The sequence below is a fragment of the Canis aureus genome, chromosome 21, assembly GCF_053574225.1.
Source record: "Canis aureus isolate CA01 chromosome 21, VMU_Caureus_v.1.0, whole genome shotgun sequence".
Taxonomy (NCBI): domain Eukaryota; kingdom Metazoa; phylum Chordata; class Mammalia; order Carnivora; family Canidae; genus Canis; species Canis aureus.
The window spans coordinates 8,797,590-8,815,678 of record NC_135631.1 but is presented as its reverse complement, the minus strand read 5'-3'; the positions used below and the strand labels follow the sequence as shown (position 1 = coordinate 8,815,678).

The window sequence follows — 18,089 nt, the reverse complement described above, 5'->3', positions numbered from 1 at the left end:
GATCTGTGTTAGGACAGCCAGCACTAGTGGACACAGTTGTGATAAGAACATAACAGATGAAGTCACGTGAAGTAAAATCAGAGGAGCCAAGACCCTGGCCCGAGGAGGTCCAACCCAAGCCTGGGTGTGTGGGACCTCAAACACTGCTTCTAACGGGATGACCCTGAACACCCGCTGGCCGGTCCGAGGGTGTGGGAGAAGCGGGAGGCTTCCAGCGCTTGGGGGAAAGTCTGGACCCCCTCCTGTCCTGTCCGTCCGTCTTCGGGGACACCTTCCCGACACTCCAGGCATCTCAAGAGGACTTGAGATGGAAGCAGGCAGGTAGATCTTTCCCTTCACCTGGTGCCAGAGCCTTGGTGGCCGGTATCCCGAGAGGTCACAGTCCTGCCCTGGAGCTGGGGAGTGCTCTAGGCCCAGGGTCCTGCCGGAGAGTGATCAAGGTCCCTGTGACCCCTGGGTCTTCCTGTGGGGAGGCCACTTGCAAATCCCGATGTGGGGCTTTATCTGAGACTTCCTATCTCCACCTCTCGTGATGCCTCAGCCTGCTGGACCCTCTGGCACTCCGCTCCCAGTGGCAGGACCCCTGAATAAAGGAGGACCTCTGAGAGAAGCCACCGCCTCTCCCGCATCCATCTCCAGGTGGGGGGTCTGTGGGGGGCCCCAGCTGGCTGCAGTGGGGAGGGGGCTGTGCAGCAGGGCTCTCCTGCGGGCTCCCACACGCTCCTGTTTTTCCCGCCGAGAACAGAGCTGGACTTTTTTTGAAGTAAAGATGTGGAAGTTCTTGCAAATCTGAGATGCTCACACTGGATTCACTGAGGCTGGGGTGATTCCGCTGTGTGTGGCTGGGGCTGACGTTCTCGATTCTGGTCTGCCTGCCGCGGTGCCCCCAGAGGCAGCGAGTAAAAGGCATCGCTCTCTCTTCCCATCAATTTCAATAGATCATGCAGTTGGTTAATTAATTTCGAGTAAGTCTTTCTAAGCCAAGTGAGAGATCTACTCAGGGATCAGAACAGAGGCCACTAAAAGAGCACTTTCGTGCTTTACTTACTGACGACCTGCCGGTGCTCTGGTGTCGCTCACAGTGCTTGTGGGTGCGCCCTTCTCCCCAGGAGTGGATTCGATCCTCAAACTGCAGGCACGGCACACATGGGCCAGATGTGTCCTTGTGGTTTATCACTTAGTGGAGAGAGCCGGGAATACAGGCCCAGCAGGCAGTCAGATTCCAAAGAGCAGGGGGCAGAAGCCACAGCACGTCGGAGCCCAGGCCCTTCTTCCCAGCACATGCCTTGGCAAGTCATCGTGGCTGACGCTGGCTGGAGGAGCCCCTCCTGATGGCACAGGGAATGTATGAATGTTTGCAATTTAAAGCTCTCTATCCAGCTTGATAGAGCTTCACCTAATGTCTGTGGCTCTTTGGAACCCATTTCCAAATAAAATTTACCAAGAATCATTAAAAACAAAAAAAACAAAAAAACAAAACAAAAAACAAACCTCTGCCATCTCTGTGTTGTTTGCTTTGGAGGATGATTATGAAGGAGAGGGACCTGTGAGCTAGTGAAGACTCTATTCCGTATCATGTGGTGCATATCAAGCATCTACAGAAGGGCCAGAACCACGTGTGACCCTCAAAGACAGGCACACACACTACAAGTGCCAGTCTCAGGAGTTAACCTTCTTGCCCTGGAGCCCTTGCAATGACCCTGTGTGTTCATCTGCTCCGGTGCCTGAGGTCTAGGCGCGGGCAGTGCAGGCTCCTTGTGAGTCCTCTCTGCTTGAGTGTGGAAAGCCATCACTTCTCAGCCTTTTGGCTAAGATCAAGTGTTGAGTGTAGACGGCCATCCTCTCCCTGGGTCCCCACGGGGTCAGCCCTCTGAGCACACACACTGCTGGTGTCTGTCTTCTCATTAGGACACCAGTCAGAATGAATTAGGACCCCACTCTATGACCTCATTTAACCCGAGTTACTTCTTTATAGGTCTTTAAAAAATTATTTAATTTAATTTAAATTCAATTAATTAACATATAGTGTATTACTAGTTTCAGAGGTAGAGGTCAGGGATTCATCCATTGCAGAGATGCACCCAGCTTTGGTTTTCTTTTTCAACATTCTTCTGGCTATCCAGGGTCTTTTCTGGTTCCATATAAATTTTAGGATTGTTTGTTCGAACTCCGTGAAAAACATTGATGGTATTTTGATAGGGTTTGCATTGAATTGTATAGATTGCTCTGGGCAACATTGACATTTTAACAATATTTGTTCTTCCACTCCATGAGCATGGAATGTTTTTCCATTTCTTTGTGTCTTCCTCAATTTCTTTCATGAGTGTTCTATAGTTTCAGAATACTTATCCTTGACCTCTTTGGTTAGGTTTTTTCCCTAGATATCCATTGCTTTTGGTGTAATTGTAAATAGGATCAGTTCCTGATTTCTCTTTCTTCTGTCTTGTTGGTAGGGTATAGAAATGCAACTGATTTCTGTGCATTGAGTTTTATATCCTGCCACATTGCTGAATTCTTGTATGAATTTTAGCAACTTTGGGGTGGAGCCTTTTGAGTTCTCTATATACAGCATCATATCACCTGGGAGAGTGAAAGTTTCACTTCATTGTCAACTCACACGACTTTTATATCTTTTTGTTGTCTGATTGCTGAGGCTGGGACTTCTAGTACTAAGCTGAACAACAGTGGTGAGAGTGGGCATCTTTTGTGTTTCTAACCTTAGGGAAAAAAGTTCTCAGGTTTCCTGATTGAGAATGGTATTTGCTGTGGGCTTTTCATATATGGTTTTTATGATATTGAGGTATGTTTCCTCCCCTACATTGTGAAGAGTTTTCATCAACAAAGGATGCTGCACTTTGTCAAATGCTTTTCTATACCTATTAAGAGGATCATGTGATTCTTGTCCTTTGTCTTGTGTCCTGTATCCCTTTGATGATTTGCCGGAGGGGATGTGGGTGAGAGATGGGGAATATAGATGAAGAATATGAAGATCTGTAAACTTCTGGTTATAAAATGATTAAGTCAAGGAAATTGAAAAAGCATAGAGAATACAGTCAACAGTATTGTAATAACTTTGTATGGGGACAGACCGTGACTACACTTCTCGTGGGGAGGGCTGAGTAACGTACACAATTGTCAAATCACTGGTTGTACTCCTGAAACTAATATATGTTGTGTCAACTATACCTTAATAAATATTAAAGAATAGGGGCTTCTGATAGAAATCATGGCAGATTCACGAAGGCAATTCTACAGTCATTACAAATATGAAGACAGGTCTGCAGAGATAAAGATTTCTCAAATGTTCTTAAAGGTTAAATTTTTAAAAGATTTATTTTTTAAAGATTTTATTTATTCATGAGAGACACACAGGGAGAGAGAGAGAGAGAGGCAGAGACACAGGCAGAGGGAGAAGCAGACTCCATGCAGGGAGCCTGACATGGGACTCGATCCCGGGACTCCAGGATCACACCCTGGGCTGAAGGCGGTGCTAAACCGCTGCACCACTGTGGCTGCCCATTAAAAGATTTAACTGAGAGAGAGAGAGAGAGAGAGAGAGAGAGAGAGAGAAGCAGAGGGAGAAGGAGAATCTCAGGAAGACTCCCAGCTGAGCTGAGAGCCCAGCATAGGGCTCAGTCCCATGAACCATGACATCAGGACCTGAGCCCAAATCAAGTCAGACACTTAACCTACTCAGCCCTTAAGTGCCCCTCAAAAGTTCTTAGTGCCAAACACATGCTGAGAATCCTTGGGTGCAGGAGGACATCTGTGACACCCAGGATATCTAGAGGGCAGGAGGCCGGGAGGACCTGAGGATGGGAGGTAGGATGCTGGGAGGGTCCTGATAACCCCTCCCACCGTGTGTGGTACAAGGGCCCTCCCATGGACCTTTGACCTTCAAGGTGAAGGGCTAAGTGCTGACTGGACCACATTAACCTGCACTGATGATGCGAGACCCCACTGTGGGCAGAACTGTGGTGCCCCACGGATACCACCACTGCATGGCCCACTCTGTTTTGTGTCTGCAGGCAGTTGGTGGCTTTTTTACTCTACCTGGATCACCACACTCCCACTTTCCTCCAAACCTAGTGTAGACATTAGGTGCGTCTCACACAGCAACAGGTCACAAGTGAGTGGGAGCAACTCCCGGCTCCTCACAGGGCATTGTGGAATCTGTGGGTGCCAGGTGTGGGTGTTGGCCTCAAAGCTAGGTTAAAGACCGCACTGACACCCATATCTGATATTGAGGCAGCTCCTGCAGTCCTTCCACAACACCATGGGAAGAGGGCTGTCACATGCTGCTTGAGTCCAAGGGAAGAGACAGGGTGTGCGACCGGGAACCCCACTCCCCTGTAAGTGATGTGCTGTGCAGCGGAGACCCAGCCATGACCTTTCCAGTCCTTCCTAGACCCATGGAAAATGACAGTGATGACCCCGCAACCCAGTGGCCTGGGTAGGCCAGAGCAGGGCTTCCTAGGACCTCCTGGCTCCTAAATGGGCACACTCCTCACAGGCAGGGAACACAGAGTCCCTCCAGCTGCCCCCAGAGCCATCCCCAGGCCATTCACATCTCGTTGCATTCATGGCGGGTTGTATTTTCACCCTCTTGCAGGCATCAGTTTTTAATTTTGATGAAGTCCAGTTCATTGCTTTTTCCCTTTGGTGCTTGGGCTTGTGGCATCGAAGGGAGACCATGCACGGAGGAGCACTAGCTCAGTGGCTATGCCACCAGCTCCCGGTGCTGCATCGGGCTGGGAGTCGTCACCCCAGGCATCAGGTCAAGAGTTCCCCGGAGACTCATGGGCCCCTGGTGCTCCGAGGTCTCAGCATGACAGCGTGTCCTGGGACAGGGGCTGGGAAGGTGACCTGTAGGTGGGCGAGTTACAGAGAGCGAGTGCCTGCGTGTGATGCGCCAGCCCAGCATGTCCCCCTCGGAGCTAGAGGGTTGTGTCCACGCTCTGGGCAGACAGATGGGGATCTCAACAGGGAGCAGAGAGACCTGTGTGTTCTCTGAAGGGTTTCCTGGAGTCACACTTGGATGCATTTTGCAGCACCATGAAGGAGGACCTGGAGACCCTGCTGGCCTCGGAACAGGCCAATATAATAGCCAAGTACCATCAAGGTGAGGCCCAGAGAGAGCGCAGAGACGCTGGAGCGCCCACTAGAGGTGAGGACCAATACCTGCAAGAGCAAGTGAGGCCTAGCTGGGCATCAGAGCCAAGGATGAGCCAGGTCAGCCGGGACAAGGACCACAGTCATCTGGAACAAGTGAGACCCGGGGGACATTCTGGGGCATCAGGAGGAAGTGATGGGATCGTAGTGATCGGCAGCGGTAGAGTCCAGGTGGGATCACAGGCAGAGTAGCAGGTGAAGCCCAGGTGGGGATCATAGTCACCAGGTCCAGGTGAGGCCCAGGCAGGCTTCACAGCCAGGGATGAGGTGTAGGGCCCAGTGGGAATGATCAGCGGCAAAGGCAGTTATGTACCAGGCGGGGATCATAGCCAGAGTCCTGCAGATGAGACCCAAGTGGGTTTTGTGGCCAGTAGGAGCAGGTGAAGGCCAGACGGGGATCATGGTCCACAGGAGCGCCTGATGTCCAGGTGGGTGTTTTAGCTGCCAAGTATAGGTGGGACCCACTCAGGGATCCTAGTCTAAGCCGAGCAGGTAGGGCCCAGGCAGGAATGAAGACAAGAGGATGGGCTCAGGCAGGGTGTGTAGGCATCAGGGGCAAATGAAGCACGACAGTGATCACACAGCGGGTGCAGGGGAGGCCGGGGGGGGATCGTCGCTGGTCGAAGCAGGTGAGGCTGTCGGGCTGCTCGCATTGGACAGACAGGCCCTTCCTGTCGTGGGGGGCCAATCTCAGAGGGTTCTGGGAGCCCGCGGTACTCCGGGAAGAGAGGAGCCACTCAGCTTCCAGCCCCATGTTCCTGGATCTGATTGGTCCCCACCACGGGGCCCCTCTGGTGCAGGCACGCCAAGCAGGTCTCCACGGGGCCCTTGGGACGACGCTGACCTCTCGCTGTGCAGAGTCACGGACCATCACGGCTCTCTGCACAGTGCCCTAGACACGCCTTCATCCCTCTCAGGGGTGGTTTGCGTTTGCAGGAACGCCTTTCTGGAGGCTGACCCATCCCCCAGGTCAGGGTCTCGGCCTTGAGGCCTCGGAGAGCCATGTCTGCGCTTGGCTGGTGCTGAGACACCAGGAGACACAGCGGGGACGTGGGCAAGAAGGAGCTGACCTTGGGGCAGGCCACAGGGCCCTCAGAGGAGTGGCGTCCAGCCTGTTTGGGGGAGAGCCTCGTGGCTGCATTCATCGGGGCGTCCAGTCAGGTCAGCGGGGGCTGCAGGGGGTGAGGAGCTCGGGAGAGCATTGTCCTTTCTGTCGGAGGCTGGTCCGGTAGGGCTGAGGACAGAGGGTGCTCCTCACTGACCCCCAGGCCAGGGCCCCAAGGCCCACAGGGTCAAGGCCGGTTCAGGGAGTGACGGTGGGTAGCAGAGGCAGGCACCAGCCTCCATGTGGGGCCAGCAGGGCAGCTCGCAGGCCCCCGAGTCCCTCTCACCACCCAGTGACAAGGGACCCTTCGGATGGGTCACGGTGGGGCTGGTCAGGGGCTCCAACAGGACAAGAGGGAAAATGGGCCCAAGTGACAGAGTGACAGCAGGGGGGGGGGGGGGGAGGCAGGGGCCAGCAGGGGGCACGGCCAGGGTGCGGGAGAGGCAGGCTGGACGCTGGGCAGTCAGGCCCCGGGAGGCGGGGGGACCTCAGCCAGACGGTCACGGGGGTACTCGGGTGGTGCTGACATCTCTCAGGCGGGTCCCCCCAGGACAGTGGCCGGTCACCTCAGGGGGTGCCGGGGCCCCCACCCAGCCACCATCTACACCAACCCTCTCAACCCCAGAACGCCTACCCCTCCCGACCTCAGCACTGGCAGCCCCTGCCCTCCCTGGGGGAGCCCTCCCCCCACCGAGACCCCCGGGCCGAGACGTGGGGGCTGTGGGGCCGGGGCCCGGTCCTCGGGGCTCTGCTTCCCTCGCCTTCCAGGGAGAAGGAGTTGCCCGGGCCCGGCCCCCACGGGGCCAAGGTGAGAGCCTGTCCTGGGCACCGTGCAGGCCGGGGTTTGGGGGTGTGGGGCCAACTGTCTGCAGACCCCATCCCCCAGGCCGTCCCCAGGGGTGTCTCCTCACCCCCCTGTCCCAGCACTACATGTGCTGCCGTTAATGTGCCACAGCCCCGGAGGCGGGGTCAGTGTGAGGGGCCTTGTGTCCCCCTGGCTCCTCTGGGCCCCGCAGGGCGCATGGACGTGGCACCAGGCACCCACCTCCCACGGCTGGGTGCTCCTCTGCCCCACACGTGTCCTTTCCAGCAACATTGCTGGGAGATCTAGTGAGCAGACAAGTGGAGACCCAAGGAGGGCAGTGAGGGGTGCGTCAGGTCAGGGCCACGGTGTCCTGCTCCTTGTGGGGACACAGCCCCTCCGGAGACACCGGGGAGCTCAAGCTGGAATCTTCTAGATCCTTCTTGCTCCCCGGGATCCATGGTACCACCAGGGCCCGTCTCACCAGCACTGCTTCCTCCTGCAGCTGGGTTGTTGTCGGGGCTATAAGGGGTCCCTCCCCAGGTGCGGGGACAGGTGTGGTTGCGTCTACTAGACATCGAGAAGGTGAAATCCAGGAACCCAGGGAAACACCAGGTCGGGCCCTTAGTGGAGGCCTGGGCAGGAGCTGAGGGGAACCTGTGGGGAGGGTTGAGGCCACCTGCCTGGGGACCCAGGGTGGCCCCAACATCTCCCAGAGCCTCTCAGACCTGAAGGCCCCCCCACCTCCCTGCTGCCCCCAGCTCATCTCCTCTGTCCATGGAGCAGTGTAGGCCCAGGTTCCAGAGAAGGACAGGACTGCGGGGCTCTGAGCTCCTCGTGGACAGAGTGAGCGTCAGGCTGATGGGAGCTGGCACCCTGGACAGGCCTGGAGCCCAGAGTGGGGCCGAGCAGGTGGTTGGTGCCAGGTTCCCGCTGGACGAAGCAGAATGAGCTCTCGGGTGGGGACAGGGAGTGGAGGACAGCGGGCCGGGCCATGCCCCACCTGGGGGGAGGGGATCAGGACTCAGGAAGGCACCAGGACAGAGACACCGACTCTCCAGGCACTCAGGTGCCCTGAGATGGGACCGCGCCCTGGGAGCAGAGTCCAGGGAGCAGCCTCCCCTGCAGGCAAGGTCAGGGCCCAGCCTGGTGTTCAGTCTTGGAGAGGCCTCTGTGCTGGGGGAAGAGGAGAGCCTCAGCGTGACCCGTGGTGTCCCCTCCCTGCCCGGGCTGACCCCCGTGTCCCTTCTCGCCCAGGGCTGACCCCCAGGAGAACCTTCCCTGCTCACAGCACCTGGGCAGGAGCCGTGACCCGGTCCCCGGGCTGGTGGGCACCTGTGCCCGTTCCTGGAATCACAGGGAACAAGGAAGGCCTGTGAGACACCCTCACATGGTGGTCAGCAGTGCTCCCTGCTAGGATGGCAGTTGGTGACAGTTAGGGTTCTGAGTCCCTCACAATGTCCCCCCCCCCCCGGGTTCTCCCCACAGGAAATGAAGGAGGAGCCTGAGGTCTCTTCCCCAAAACCAAACAGATCGCCCTGGACGTGAACAAGACCTTCCGCAGCCACATGGTGTTCTGGGACCGCTGTGGGGTCAGGTGAGGCTGCCGGCCAAGCTGGGTTCTGGGGGCTCCAGGGACACTCCGGGGTCCAGGGGATGCCCAGGGGCTTCTGGGTGGGGAACACGGGGGCTCTGAGGAGAGGGGGAGGGAGGGCAGCAAACCATACTGTCTTGTGGTAAAGTGATTGGGACGACCCCTTATCCCCTCGGGGTCTGTTGATGACGAGGGCGCAGGACAGGCCTCTCGGTGTCACTGTGTGAGCTGAACCCCACCGGGTGACATAGAACTACCCTGTGAAGAGCAGGGCTCAGGGTCGGGGGCCATAGGGGAGCAGTGAGGGACCCTGGGGCGGGCAGCACAGCTGCAGAGGGACCAGGACACAGGTGGACCAAATGAGGTCAGACAGGTAAACGTGACCACATTTGGTGTTTCTATGTATTTTGAATTTTTTAATTTTATTTTAGACAATCTGCATTGTCTGTTAGCGTGAATAGTGTGATGACCCCCCGATGCCGTCCCTGTCCACCTGGGGACCTGTGCTCACTTCATGGGTCCCCAGTTGCAAGTGTGTTACAGAAACCCCAGACCTGGGGGGATGTACCTATGGTCGTTCTCGGATGTATCTTAGAAAACAGGGATACCCTGTGTGTGCATCCCCCCAACATCCCCACCACGCCATCCCCCATACCATCCCCCCTCTCCCTCCCCCCCACCTCCCCCATGATATCCCCCTCCATCCCTGCAAACCATCACCTCCACACCTCCTCCCCACACCATCTCCCCACCATCCCCCCAAACCTTCCTCTCCACGTCATCCCCCCGCCATCCCCCACGCCACATCTCCCCATGTGTTCCCCCCTACTCCACCCACGCTATCCACCCCCATTCCCTCCAAACCATCCCCTCCACAGTATCCCTCACAGCATCCCCCAGAGCATTCCCCCCACCATCCCCCCACGCCATCCCCCCACGCCATCCCCCCACATCATTACCTGCCCCCTCAAACAATGTGGTGCAGCTGCTTAGTGTGGGGCATGTTCGCGCCTCCCTGGCCACCTTACAGCCTCTGAGGGCCCGTCCCATCAGAAGCCCGGGTGTCCTGCTAGTCTCCAGGGACCCAGTAGGAGGGAGAGGACAGCAGTGGCGCCCGGACAGGGTGGGTGCAGGTGCACGGAGCGGAGGCTGGAGCTCCGTGTGTGCAGCGTGCGGAGGCCGGCGGTGCGTGTCAGAGGGGCGCGGGGACGGGCTGAGGAGCCGCCGGCAGGGGTGCCTGAGCTTCCCGGGGGGCCGCTTGGACCTCTCACTGAGAGACACCGAGGCTCCTCCACTGAGGGGGTGTGTTGTACCCCTGACCTGGTGACCCTGTGTCGCCCTTGGGCCTCAGAGTGCGGCGGGGTCAGGCTGACCTGTGACCCCTGGTCCCCAGTGAGGCAGCCTCCAGCAGGCCTGGCAGGGGGGCAGTGGGAGTTGGGGGTACAGACTCGTGCAGGCGGGGGTCAGGAAATGCTGAAACGGGACCTCACCGCTCACCCATATTGCTCAGAGATAGTGACCCAACTGCTTCGAATCTTTTATCTGTGTCAAACCTGCATGAACGCTCCCGGCATTCTCACCACGGCTGCAACCCGGAGGCACCCGAGATGCTCCTGGATGAGCGGCACGAGGTCCTTAACACAGAGGCCAGGTCAGGACACAGGCAAGGCGCTGTGGATGCGCTCAGGGCCCGAATGCACCTGCTGCAGTTGTTCAAGGCAGGTGGCCAGATGGTGGCCGGTGGTGTTCACATGAGGCGGGAACACGCCAGGGCAGGGGGAAGAAGGCATGAGGGGAGCAGGGACCAGGGGAGCACCTGGCTCCCAGGGGGACATCGAGCGTGGGGGGCTGCTCTGGTGCTGGAGGGGGAGCTGTCCACTTGGGAGAGCCCAGGAGCTGCATTCTGGGGTTGTCTCCTGGAGGCAAACGGAAAACCCCAGAACGCAGATAACCGCCCAGCAGGCTGTGTCTGAGGTCGCTGCTGTCACCGGGTGCAGACCTGACCCCAGAGACCAGTCCCCACTGACGTGCCCTGAGGACCGCAGGGCCTGTGAGGCTGGGGTCCGCACCTCTTGGGACTTGCTGGGCGAGGGCCACACTGAGCAGACCACCCTGCCGGCCGCCTCCTGGGCTGCAAGCCCTTCTCCACGTGCTGTCGGCCTATTCCGCGTACAACACCGTGAGTGTTCTGCCCCCAGGCCTGCTGCCCCACACGTGTCCTTTTCTGAATGTTGGTGACCCGACAGGACACACGGTTAGGACCCCAGCTTCCGCTGTCCCAAGATGCAACGGATGGGCTCTCTCCTCTGGGACTCGGGCAGGGGGCTGGGGGGAGAGGGTACCCCGGGTGCCTGAGTGCTCGGCTGCCTGGGCTCTTGCGACACCGCTGCTCCTAAACCTCGGGTCTGGATCCTGGAGAGACCAGAGCCCTAATCACAACCTGGGCGGGAGGAAGCCCCCATCCCCCAACTCCACCACCTGTAGGTGGACACCTTCCCTGGGGGTGTAAGGGGGGGCTGGCTCCTGCAGGAGGTGGGCTGCTGCCAGCGCATGAGCCATTGGTGGGCGTCCTGCTGATGTACCTGAGCGAGGAGGAAGCCTTCTGGCCGCTGGCCCAGCTGCACGCCATGCACGGGAGGGGCTGGACTGGCCGCTGGATGGATTGGAGCTCAGGAGAGCCTCCCTGCAGGGCTGCTGCAGCAGTGGGACAGGAGGGACCCCACCCAGCCCACCTCCCCACCTGCAAGGGCTCCACCTCCCCAGGTGCCCCTCGGGGTCCTGGAGCTATGGCCACCCACTCCACTCCACTATTTGTAGCCAGTCTAGCCCTCCCGCTGCCCCTTGAGCCTCCTGTCTGGCTGCCTGCATGCCCCCAGGCCCGTGCCACCCCAGCCAGACAAAGCCCAGGCGGCAGGGTCTCCCCACACCTAGCTCTGCCCCCAGCCTGACTCCCAAGCCCAGAGATGGCCCCGCACACCCATCACCCTCCGCATGGCCTGCACTCCCTGCCCCTGGGTGCCTGAGACCCGCCTGCCCCCGCAGAGGCCATAGCAGGAAAGAGGGTGCTGGTCAGACAGGCCTGGTCCTCAGCCCAGGGCCCCCACCTAGCGGGTCTCTGTGAGGATGAGGGCCCTGGGGGCCTGACCCCCAGGCCTGGAAGTCAGTCCTGCTCTCTGGGAAGTGCAGGTCCAGTCAGGGCTTGGAGGGCTGTGGGCACACATGGGATCAGGGGTGTGGGGGAGGAGGCACCTGCCAGGACACCCCCCTCCCATGCCTGGTTGGGGGAGGAGGCCCTGATTGTTGGGGGCCTGCGGCCTGCTCAGGCTCCTTCATTCCAGGGTTACCCAAACTGCTGAGGTTTCAGGCCCATCATGAGTATATTCTTGACAGAGCTCTCCCCAAGCAGAAGCACATGGCGAGTAGAAGCTCCCTGGAGGCTCCGTCCCAAGACCCGGGGCAGGGTGGGGGCAGCGGCCTTCTGAGCTGGCCAGAGTTTGGTGTCATGTTCCTGCTCCTGGGGGACTCAGGGTGCCCTCGGGGCTGGGCGGGGCCGTGGGGAGTGTGTCCACCTGGCTCTATGGGGCCGCTGGGTGGGTCCTGAGCACCTGCTGCCCTTCCACCAGGACGAGGAATAGATGTGCACTGGCATTTACACCCCCAGGGAGTTCCTTCAGTGTTTCATCGACCAGGTAAGGCCACCCAAGGACCCCTACTCCCTGACCAACTGTCTGACCCCAGGAAGGGCCGAGCTCAGCCCCAGCCTCCAGACAAGTCAGGTCCGACCCCTGAACCCTGGAGTCTGAGGCTCACAGCCCAGACCCACCCTGGAGAAGCCCGGAGGGTCCCTTGAGGAGTTTCCTGGGGGCCAGACTATCTCTGCCTCAGCTTCCTCAGGGAAGGCCAGGTCAGCCTGGGGTGTGGATGAGCCCTTGGCCCATTGCACCCAGCCTGGGGTCCACCTGGGGTATGTGGTCACCAAGCGGGGCCCTTGTCTGATGCAGCCAGGGCGGCGGCAGGGGATGTGGGCCAATGGGAGCCCCTAACCCTTGCTGAGACCCCTCGAGTCCTACTCAGGCAGCTTCTCCCACCCCATTTTCCCTAGAGTCCCTTCTCCCTCACCCTGAAGCTCTGGGACGCCTACATCCTGGACGGGGAACGCATGCTTACAGCCATGGCTTACAGAATCCTGAAGGTGCACAGTGGTAAGTGAGCCCCTGGGAGCCCAGGTGTGTCTGGGGGAACCCAGGGGTGATGGCTCACTGCTCTGAATTGCACCCAGGCCTGGGAGGGGGTCGGCCAGGCAGGTGGGTTGAGCAGGGGCCCCTGAGTGGAGCAGCAGGCATGAGGCCTCTCCAGTCATGGCACTGCCTGTGGTGCTCCTGGTCACAGCTGGACCCTGAGCTGCTGCCTTTGGGGGGCACCTGCCACAGGAGGGCCCCTCTGGGTCTGACTCACACCCACTGCCCAGAAGGCCTCCTGAAGCTACTCCTGGAAGGTCTTGGGCAGTTTCTGCAGGACTCGTGGCCCAGCCCTGGCCTTGGAGGATGAGGGGGTGCTCAGACACTTTTGGGCCTCCATGGCCCGGCTCTGAAGGATGAAGTGTGTCCTGCCCCTCGGGTGGGCTCAGGGCCCCTTCCCCTCCCGATTCAGCCTCCTGGGGCAGCCACAGTGGACACAGCCCCCAGGGCCTTCCTCCTCATCTCTGGACCTCTCCTCTTCTCCTAATTCAGGGAACCCTGAATTAGGCCAGGGCTGGGCATGCGGGCACTCACTGCAGGGGCTGGGCATCCCCGGGTTGAAGGGCTTTGGACAAGGTCAACCAGGGGGGCCACGCAGGGGCCATGAGGACCCCTGGGTCCCCCAGCTGGGGACACACAGCCTGCCTGAGACGCTAACCTTGTCTGCATCTTTCCAGAGGGACGTGAAGGGCTCCCCACAAGGCCCCTGTGCCTGGAGCAAGTGTCCCCGGCGCCCAGGCCTCTCCTCCATTCTCCTAGCATTGAGATGCTGCCCAGGGTGGATGAACTGACCTCCCAGTCCCAGCCACCTAACCTGAGCGGCCTGGACCCTTTCCGGCCAGGCCATCCTCAAGGCCGAGGAACTGTTGCAGGAGGGAAATTCCTTAGAGCCCATGTCTGTACATCTGCCCGGGAAGTCCAGGGGCTCGGGTTTTGAGCCAGCTGCCCCCAGCCCGGGGCTCCTCGCTGGCCCGGCTGCCCCCACAGCGATGGAACTCCCTCCTCACCCTCCAGTGAACCAGGAGGTACAGGCAGGTGGCCCTAGGACATGGGCTTGAAGCCAGAACACTGAGTCCTGTTCCCTTCAGGATCTGCCTGGGCCTCCCCAGAGGGGCGTCCCCCATCACGGGGCCTACCCATCCCACTAATGATGATGCTGTAGGGATCAGGACACCTTTCCTGGCCTGGGGCCACTGCAGCCCATGCCCCCGTTGGGCAGTGACTGGCACAGCCAGGCCAAGGCAGGACAGCGCTGAGCCGCCTGCCCCACGGACCCGCTCACGCCTGGGACCCTCTGACCTCTGTGTCAACAGGGGAGCTGAATGCTCGTGGGCCTCTGGGGCAGAGCGTGATGGTGAGTGTGGGGGCCTTGAGGCTCTGGCCAGCCGGCACCGTGCCCTGCCTCGCCTCACTGTCTCTCCTGGAGGGAGGCACCCTCCACACAGGACACAAGCCCTGGACCCAAAGGGACCTGCGCTGGTCTGGTCCTGGACTCTGTGGGGGCAGAGATGACATGCACCCCCCAGGGCCAGAATGAAGTTGAGGTCCAGCCCCCTGTGGCCCTGGCCAGTCCTGGATTCTGCTCCAAGGCTAGGTGAGCCATCCCAGAGCAGTATGTGGCCTCCTGGGACCTGGGCGTGCCCCACAGATCCAGGTCTCTGACCTAGGGCCACACTTGGAATAACAGGACAGCCCGGTACCGGGGCAGCAGGGGACTCGAGGGACCCCACCCTCACCCAACTAGGAGGTAGACTCCCCAGTGCTGGGTCTCCAGCAGTCAGTTACCTGGCACCAGTGGGCCACGGGCCGGGGTCCGGCAGACATGCTGGGACCCAGCCCAGGAACCCAAACACGGCAGGTCCAGGTCAGGTCCGCTGTCCTCAGAACTGCCTCTCAGGCCCCAACCCCAGGAAATGTGCCCCCACCTGGAGTCAGCACAGGCTCCAGGATGGGGGACCCCAGCACCCGCACCTCCATGTGATTTCGGCATTCTCCAGGAGACAGGAAGGTCTCCCTCCCCAGGGGAAGATCACACCCTTGGCTCCAAGCCCGTTTGCTGTTGAAAGTTCAATAAGGTGTTGTGGTGTCAAAATGCACAGCCAGCCTGTTTCTGGGGCTCCCGGAGCTCTGTGCAAGCAGGGGACAGAGCCCAGCAAGGAAGAGGGGGCGCTCCCAGGCTCCCACCAGCCCGTGGCAGGTGTCCGCCAGGCAGACAAAGCTGAGGTTCCACGTGCCAATGTCGACCAGACGCCGGGGTCAAGACCAGAAGGGAGGGAAAAGTAGAATCAGAAAAATCAGACTGAGAGACAAAGCACAAGAGAGTCTGCTCTAGGGAAGTGAGGTTTGCTGGAGGGGGCGGGGGAAGGGAGGATGGGGACGAGGGCCGTGATGGGACGAGCACCGGGTGTTCTGTGCAACTGCCGAATCCCTGACTGTACCTCTGAAACTCATAATACACTATATGTTACTGACTTGAATTTAAATTGAAAACGAAATCAATGCAGAGGCAGATATGAAACGTCTTCTGTCCTCTGACAATCCAGAATTTTTAAAAAGATTTTATTTATTGATGAGAGACACACAGAGAGAGGCAGAGACACAGGCAGAAGCAGAAGCAGAGTCTGTGCGGGGAGCCCGATGTGGGACTCGATCTCACGACCCCAGGATCACGACCTGAGCCAAAGGCAGACGCCCAGCCACTGAGCCACCCAGGCGTCCCTGTGAATCCAGATATTAAAGAGATCTGCCAAATTGTAAATCAGTGCCACACTTGTCACTTTACTCTTTTTGCGTGTTTGTTTTGGAAAATATCATTCTTTTAAAGAAAGATATATTTTTCTGTGTTAAAAAAAAACAACGATTCCGTTTGGTTTATCCTTGTTCATTTGTTTTGTTTTTTTCAGATCCCACATATGAGTGAAAGCACCCAGTATTCATCTTTCTCCTGTACCTTCTCTCACTGGGCATCACACCCTTGGGTGTGGGGACACATGGTCACAGGCGGCAGGATTTTGTTCCTTCTCATGGCTGACTCCTATTCACGGTGTAGATATATCAGCTCTTGGTAATCTGTTCATCAGCGTAAGGGATCCCGGGCTGCTTCGTTTTTAATTTTTTAATTTTTTAATTTTTTAATTTTTCGAGGAACCTCCATGATGGCTTCACATTGGCTGCACCAACTTACCTTCCCATCAACCGTGCGTCTGGCTTCCTTTGTCTCCACATCCTCACCCCCACTTGATATTTCTTGTCTTTTTGATACCAGAGATTCTGATAGGCATGAGGTGGCAACTCCTAGGGACTTTGATTTGCAAACCCTGATGATCGGTGATGTAGGGCATCTTTTCCTGTGCCTGTTGGCCATGTGTCAGTCTTTTGGGAAAAAGGTCTGTCTAGATCTTCTGCCCATTTTTAATCTGGTGCTTTTTGTCTTCTGGTCCTTTGTGATGTGAGTTCTTGTATTTTAAATATCCATCTCATCACATTATGATTTGCAGCTATTTTCTCCCATTCAGTGGCTTCCCTGGCTGTGCAGAAGCTTTCCCGTTGGGTATAGCCTTGCTGGTTTACTTTTGTTTCTATTGCCTTTGCTTCTGCTGCCAAACCCAGCGAACATCACCAAGGCCAGGGTCAGGGACCTTACCGCCTGTGTTTCCTCCCAGGACTTGTAGGGTTTCAGGTCGGACATTCCCACTTGAATCCATTCTGAGTTGACGTGTGTGTGGTGTGAGGAAGGGGTTCAGACTCTTTCTGCACGTGGCTGTCCAGTGTTACCAGCACCATTTGTTGAAGAAACTGTCCTCTCCCCATTGGGTGTTCTTGGTTCCTTCACTATAATTGAATTGACCTTGTACACGTGGGTTTATTTCTGGGCTCTCTGGTCTGTTCCAGCTTTCTCCGCTTGAAGATTGAGTTACTTGAGGACAATTTGATCCATTCACGTCTTACTCTTACACTTTGTTGGGTGAAGGAGAGCAGCACTTTGTCCAGGCTTAATTTTTCCCCACTGTCAGGGGAACCCCCTCCTGAATGTTCCGTCTGCCACCCCATGGGGTGAGGCCCCCTGAAGCTGTTGGGAACAGGCAGTATTGCCAGCACCTTGTGAGGGTTTCCTGGGGACTGTTCCCTCTGGTTCTTCTGGAGGGTTCTCTCTGCCCTGCTGGGTAGTTCCTGCACATGCGAGTGCTCACTAGTATCTGCTGGACAGTCAAGGGGCTCCTGTGGGCCTGGACTCCTTAATTTGAGCAGACCCTTTCCTGTCTGGTACTCTAGCTTTCTAGCCTCCTGGCCTCTGGCCTCCAGGCTCTGTCCTCTTCACCAGGAAGGCCTCCGGGCGTTGTGTGGGTTTTCTACCCTCTGCTGTGGTTTGGAAACTTTGTCTAGGAAGGACCCGGGCTGTCATAGGTCTTACCTCAAAGGCTGCTGGTCTCTCAGGGTCAAAGTCCTTCGTCTTCTAGTGTCCCATGTCTCAAGAACCATTGTTTTATGTATTCTGTAAGGTTTTTTGAAGTAATGTGATAGTAGCAGCCTGTGCTCTTACAACACGAAGGGAGACATATTAGAACCACTCTTTCTAGATGAGCTGCTACCCTGGAGAAATACGGTGGGAGCCACAGCTAGTGCTCAAGCCACGAGGGTTGTGGCCACCCTATTGGACAGTGCAGTGTAGGCATTTCCCAGATGGCTGTGTGTGTGCCCACGTGCACCCATAACATTAGATGTAGGGACTTCTACTCTCATAATAGAAGGGTGCAAGTGGGGATCAAAGGTTCAATCTAGAAATGAAATGAAGCAGTTGCGTATTCCAACTGTGGAAGCTGGAGCAGTGGGTGGCTGGGGCCCCTGAGGGCTGCCTCCTGCACAAGCACATCTGACTTGCCAGGGCTTTCTCCTGGCCACAAGCTGGCAGCCTCCTTGTGGACAGGAGGCTCAGCACAGAAGCACACACATCCTTGTGTGCTCTCCCCCAGCTCCAGGTTTTGGGGAACACTTGGAACATTTCCCCAAGTTCATCTGATCCTGGAAAGAGAAAAAAAAACTCACTATAACACCTTATTTCCCACAACCTAATGGGCCAGTGGAGTGGTGGGAAGAGGAACTTTGATGAGCTGGCTGAGCTATTGTCCAGTCCTGGGTGATGATTTGAGTCCAGGGTCCTGGTGTAAGAACAGGAAGTGC

At 57.7% G+C, this 18,089-nt stretch overlaps 1 protein-coding gene and 1 long non-coding RNA gene across 9 annotated transcripts; one reads left to right on the top strand and one right to left on the bottom strand.

Annotated features, from left to right (window-relative positions):
* Positions 1 to 3,314: 3,314 nt before the first annotated feature.
* Positions 3,315 to 8,901, bottom strand: LOC144292476 (uncharacterized). 2 transcript variants are annotated; one of them, XR_013359861.1, is made up of 2 exons: positions 8,635 to 8,901; positions 3,315 to 8,492 (listed from the first exon to the last, which is right to left on the bottom strand). It is a non-coding gene; the product is annotated as an uncharacterized LOC144292476 (long non-coding RNA). The 2 variants fall into 2 exon arrangements; XR_013359860.1 differs by having other exon boundaries at positions 3,315 to 8,489.
* On the top strand, positions 7,855 to 16,282 carry LOC144292475 (uncharacterized). Of its 7 annotated transcripts, none has more exons than XM_077862814.1 (8): positions 7,855 to 8,212; positions 8,568 to 8,676; positions 10,184 to 10,391; positions 10,636 to 10,852; positions 12,012 to 12,088; positions 12,297 to 12,362; positions 12,776 to 12,875; positions 13,589 to 16,282. In XM_077862814.1, the coding sequence occupies exons 2-6, from the start codon at positions 8,648 to 8,650 to the stop codon at positions 12,306 to 12,308; spliced, it is 543 nt and encodes a 180-aa protein (XP_077718940.1). In that variant the 5' UTR covers positions 7,855 to 8,212; positions 8,568 to 8,647; the 3' UTR covers positions 12,309 to 12,362; positions 12,776 to 12,875; positions 13,589 to 16,282. The 7 variants fall into 7 exon arrangements, 5 of the variants coding, with proteins under 5 accessions (XP_077718940.1, XP_077718939.1, XP_077718937.1 ...); XM_077862813.1 differs by having other exon boundaries at positions 11,997 to 12,088; XM_077862811.1 differs by lacking the exon at positions 12,012 to 12,088 and having other exon boundaries at positions 7,873 to 8,212; positions 13,589 to 15,669.
* Positions 16,283 to 18,089: the final 1,807 nt, after the last annotated feature.

Coding starts and splice junctions, on each gene's coding strand:
- LOC144292475 (XM_077862811.1), top strand. CDS start 8,648: ATGGTGTTCTGGGACCGCTGTGGGGTCAG. Junction 8,677..10,183: donor TGGGACCGCTGTGGGGTCAG/GTGAGGCTGCCG, acceptor CATATTGCTCAG/AGATAGTGACCCAACTGCTT. Junction 10,853..12,296: donor CCTATTCCGCGTACAACACC/GTGAGTGTTCTG, acceptor CCCTTCCACCAG/GACGAGGAATAGATGTGCAC.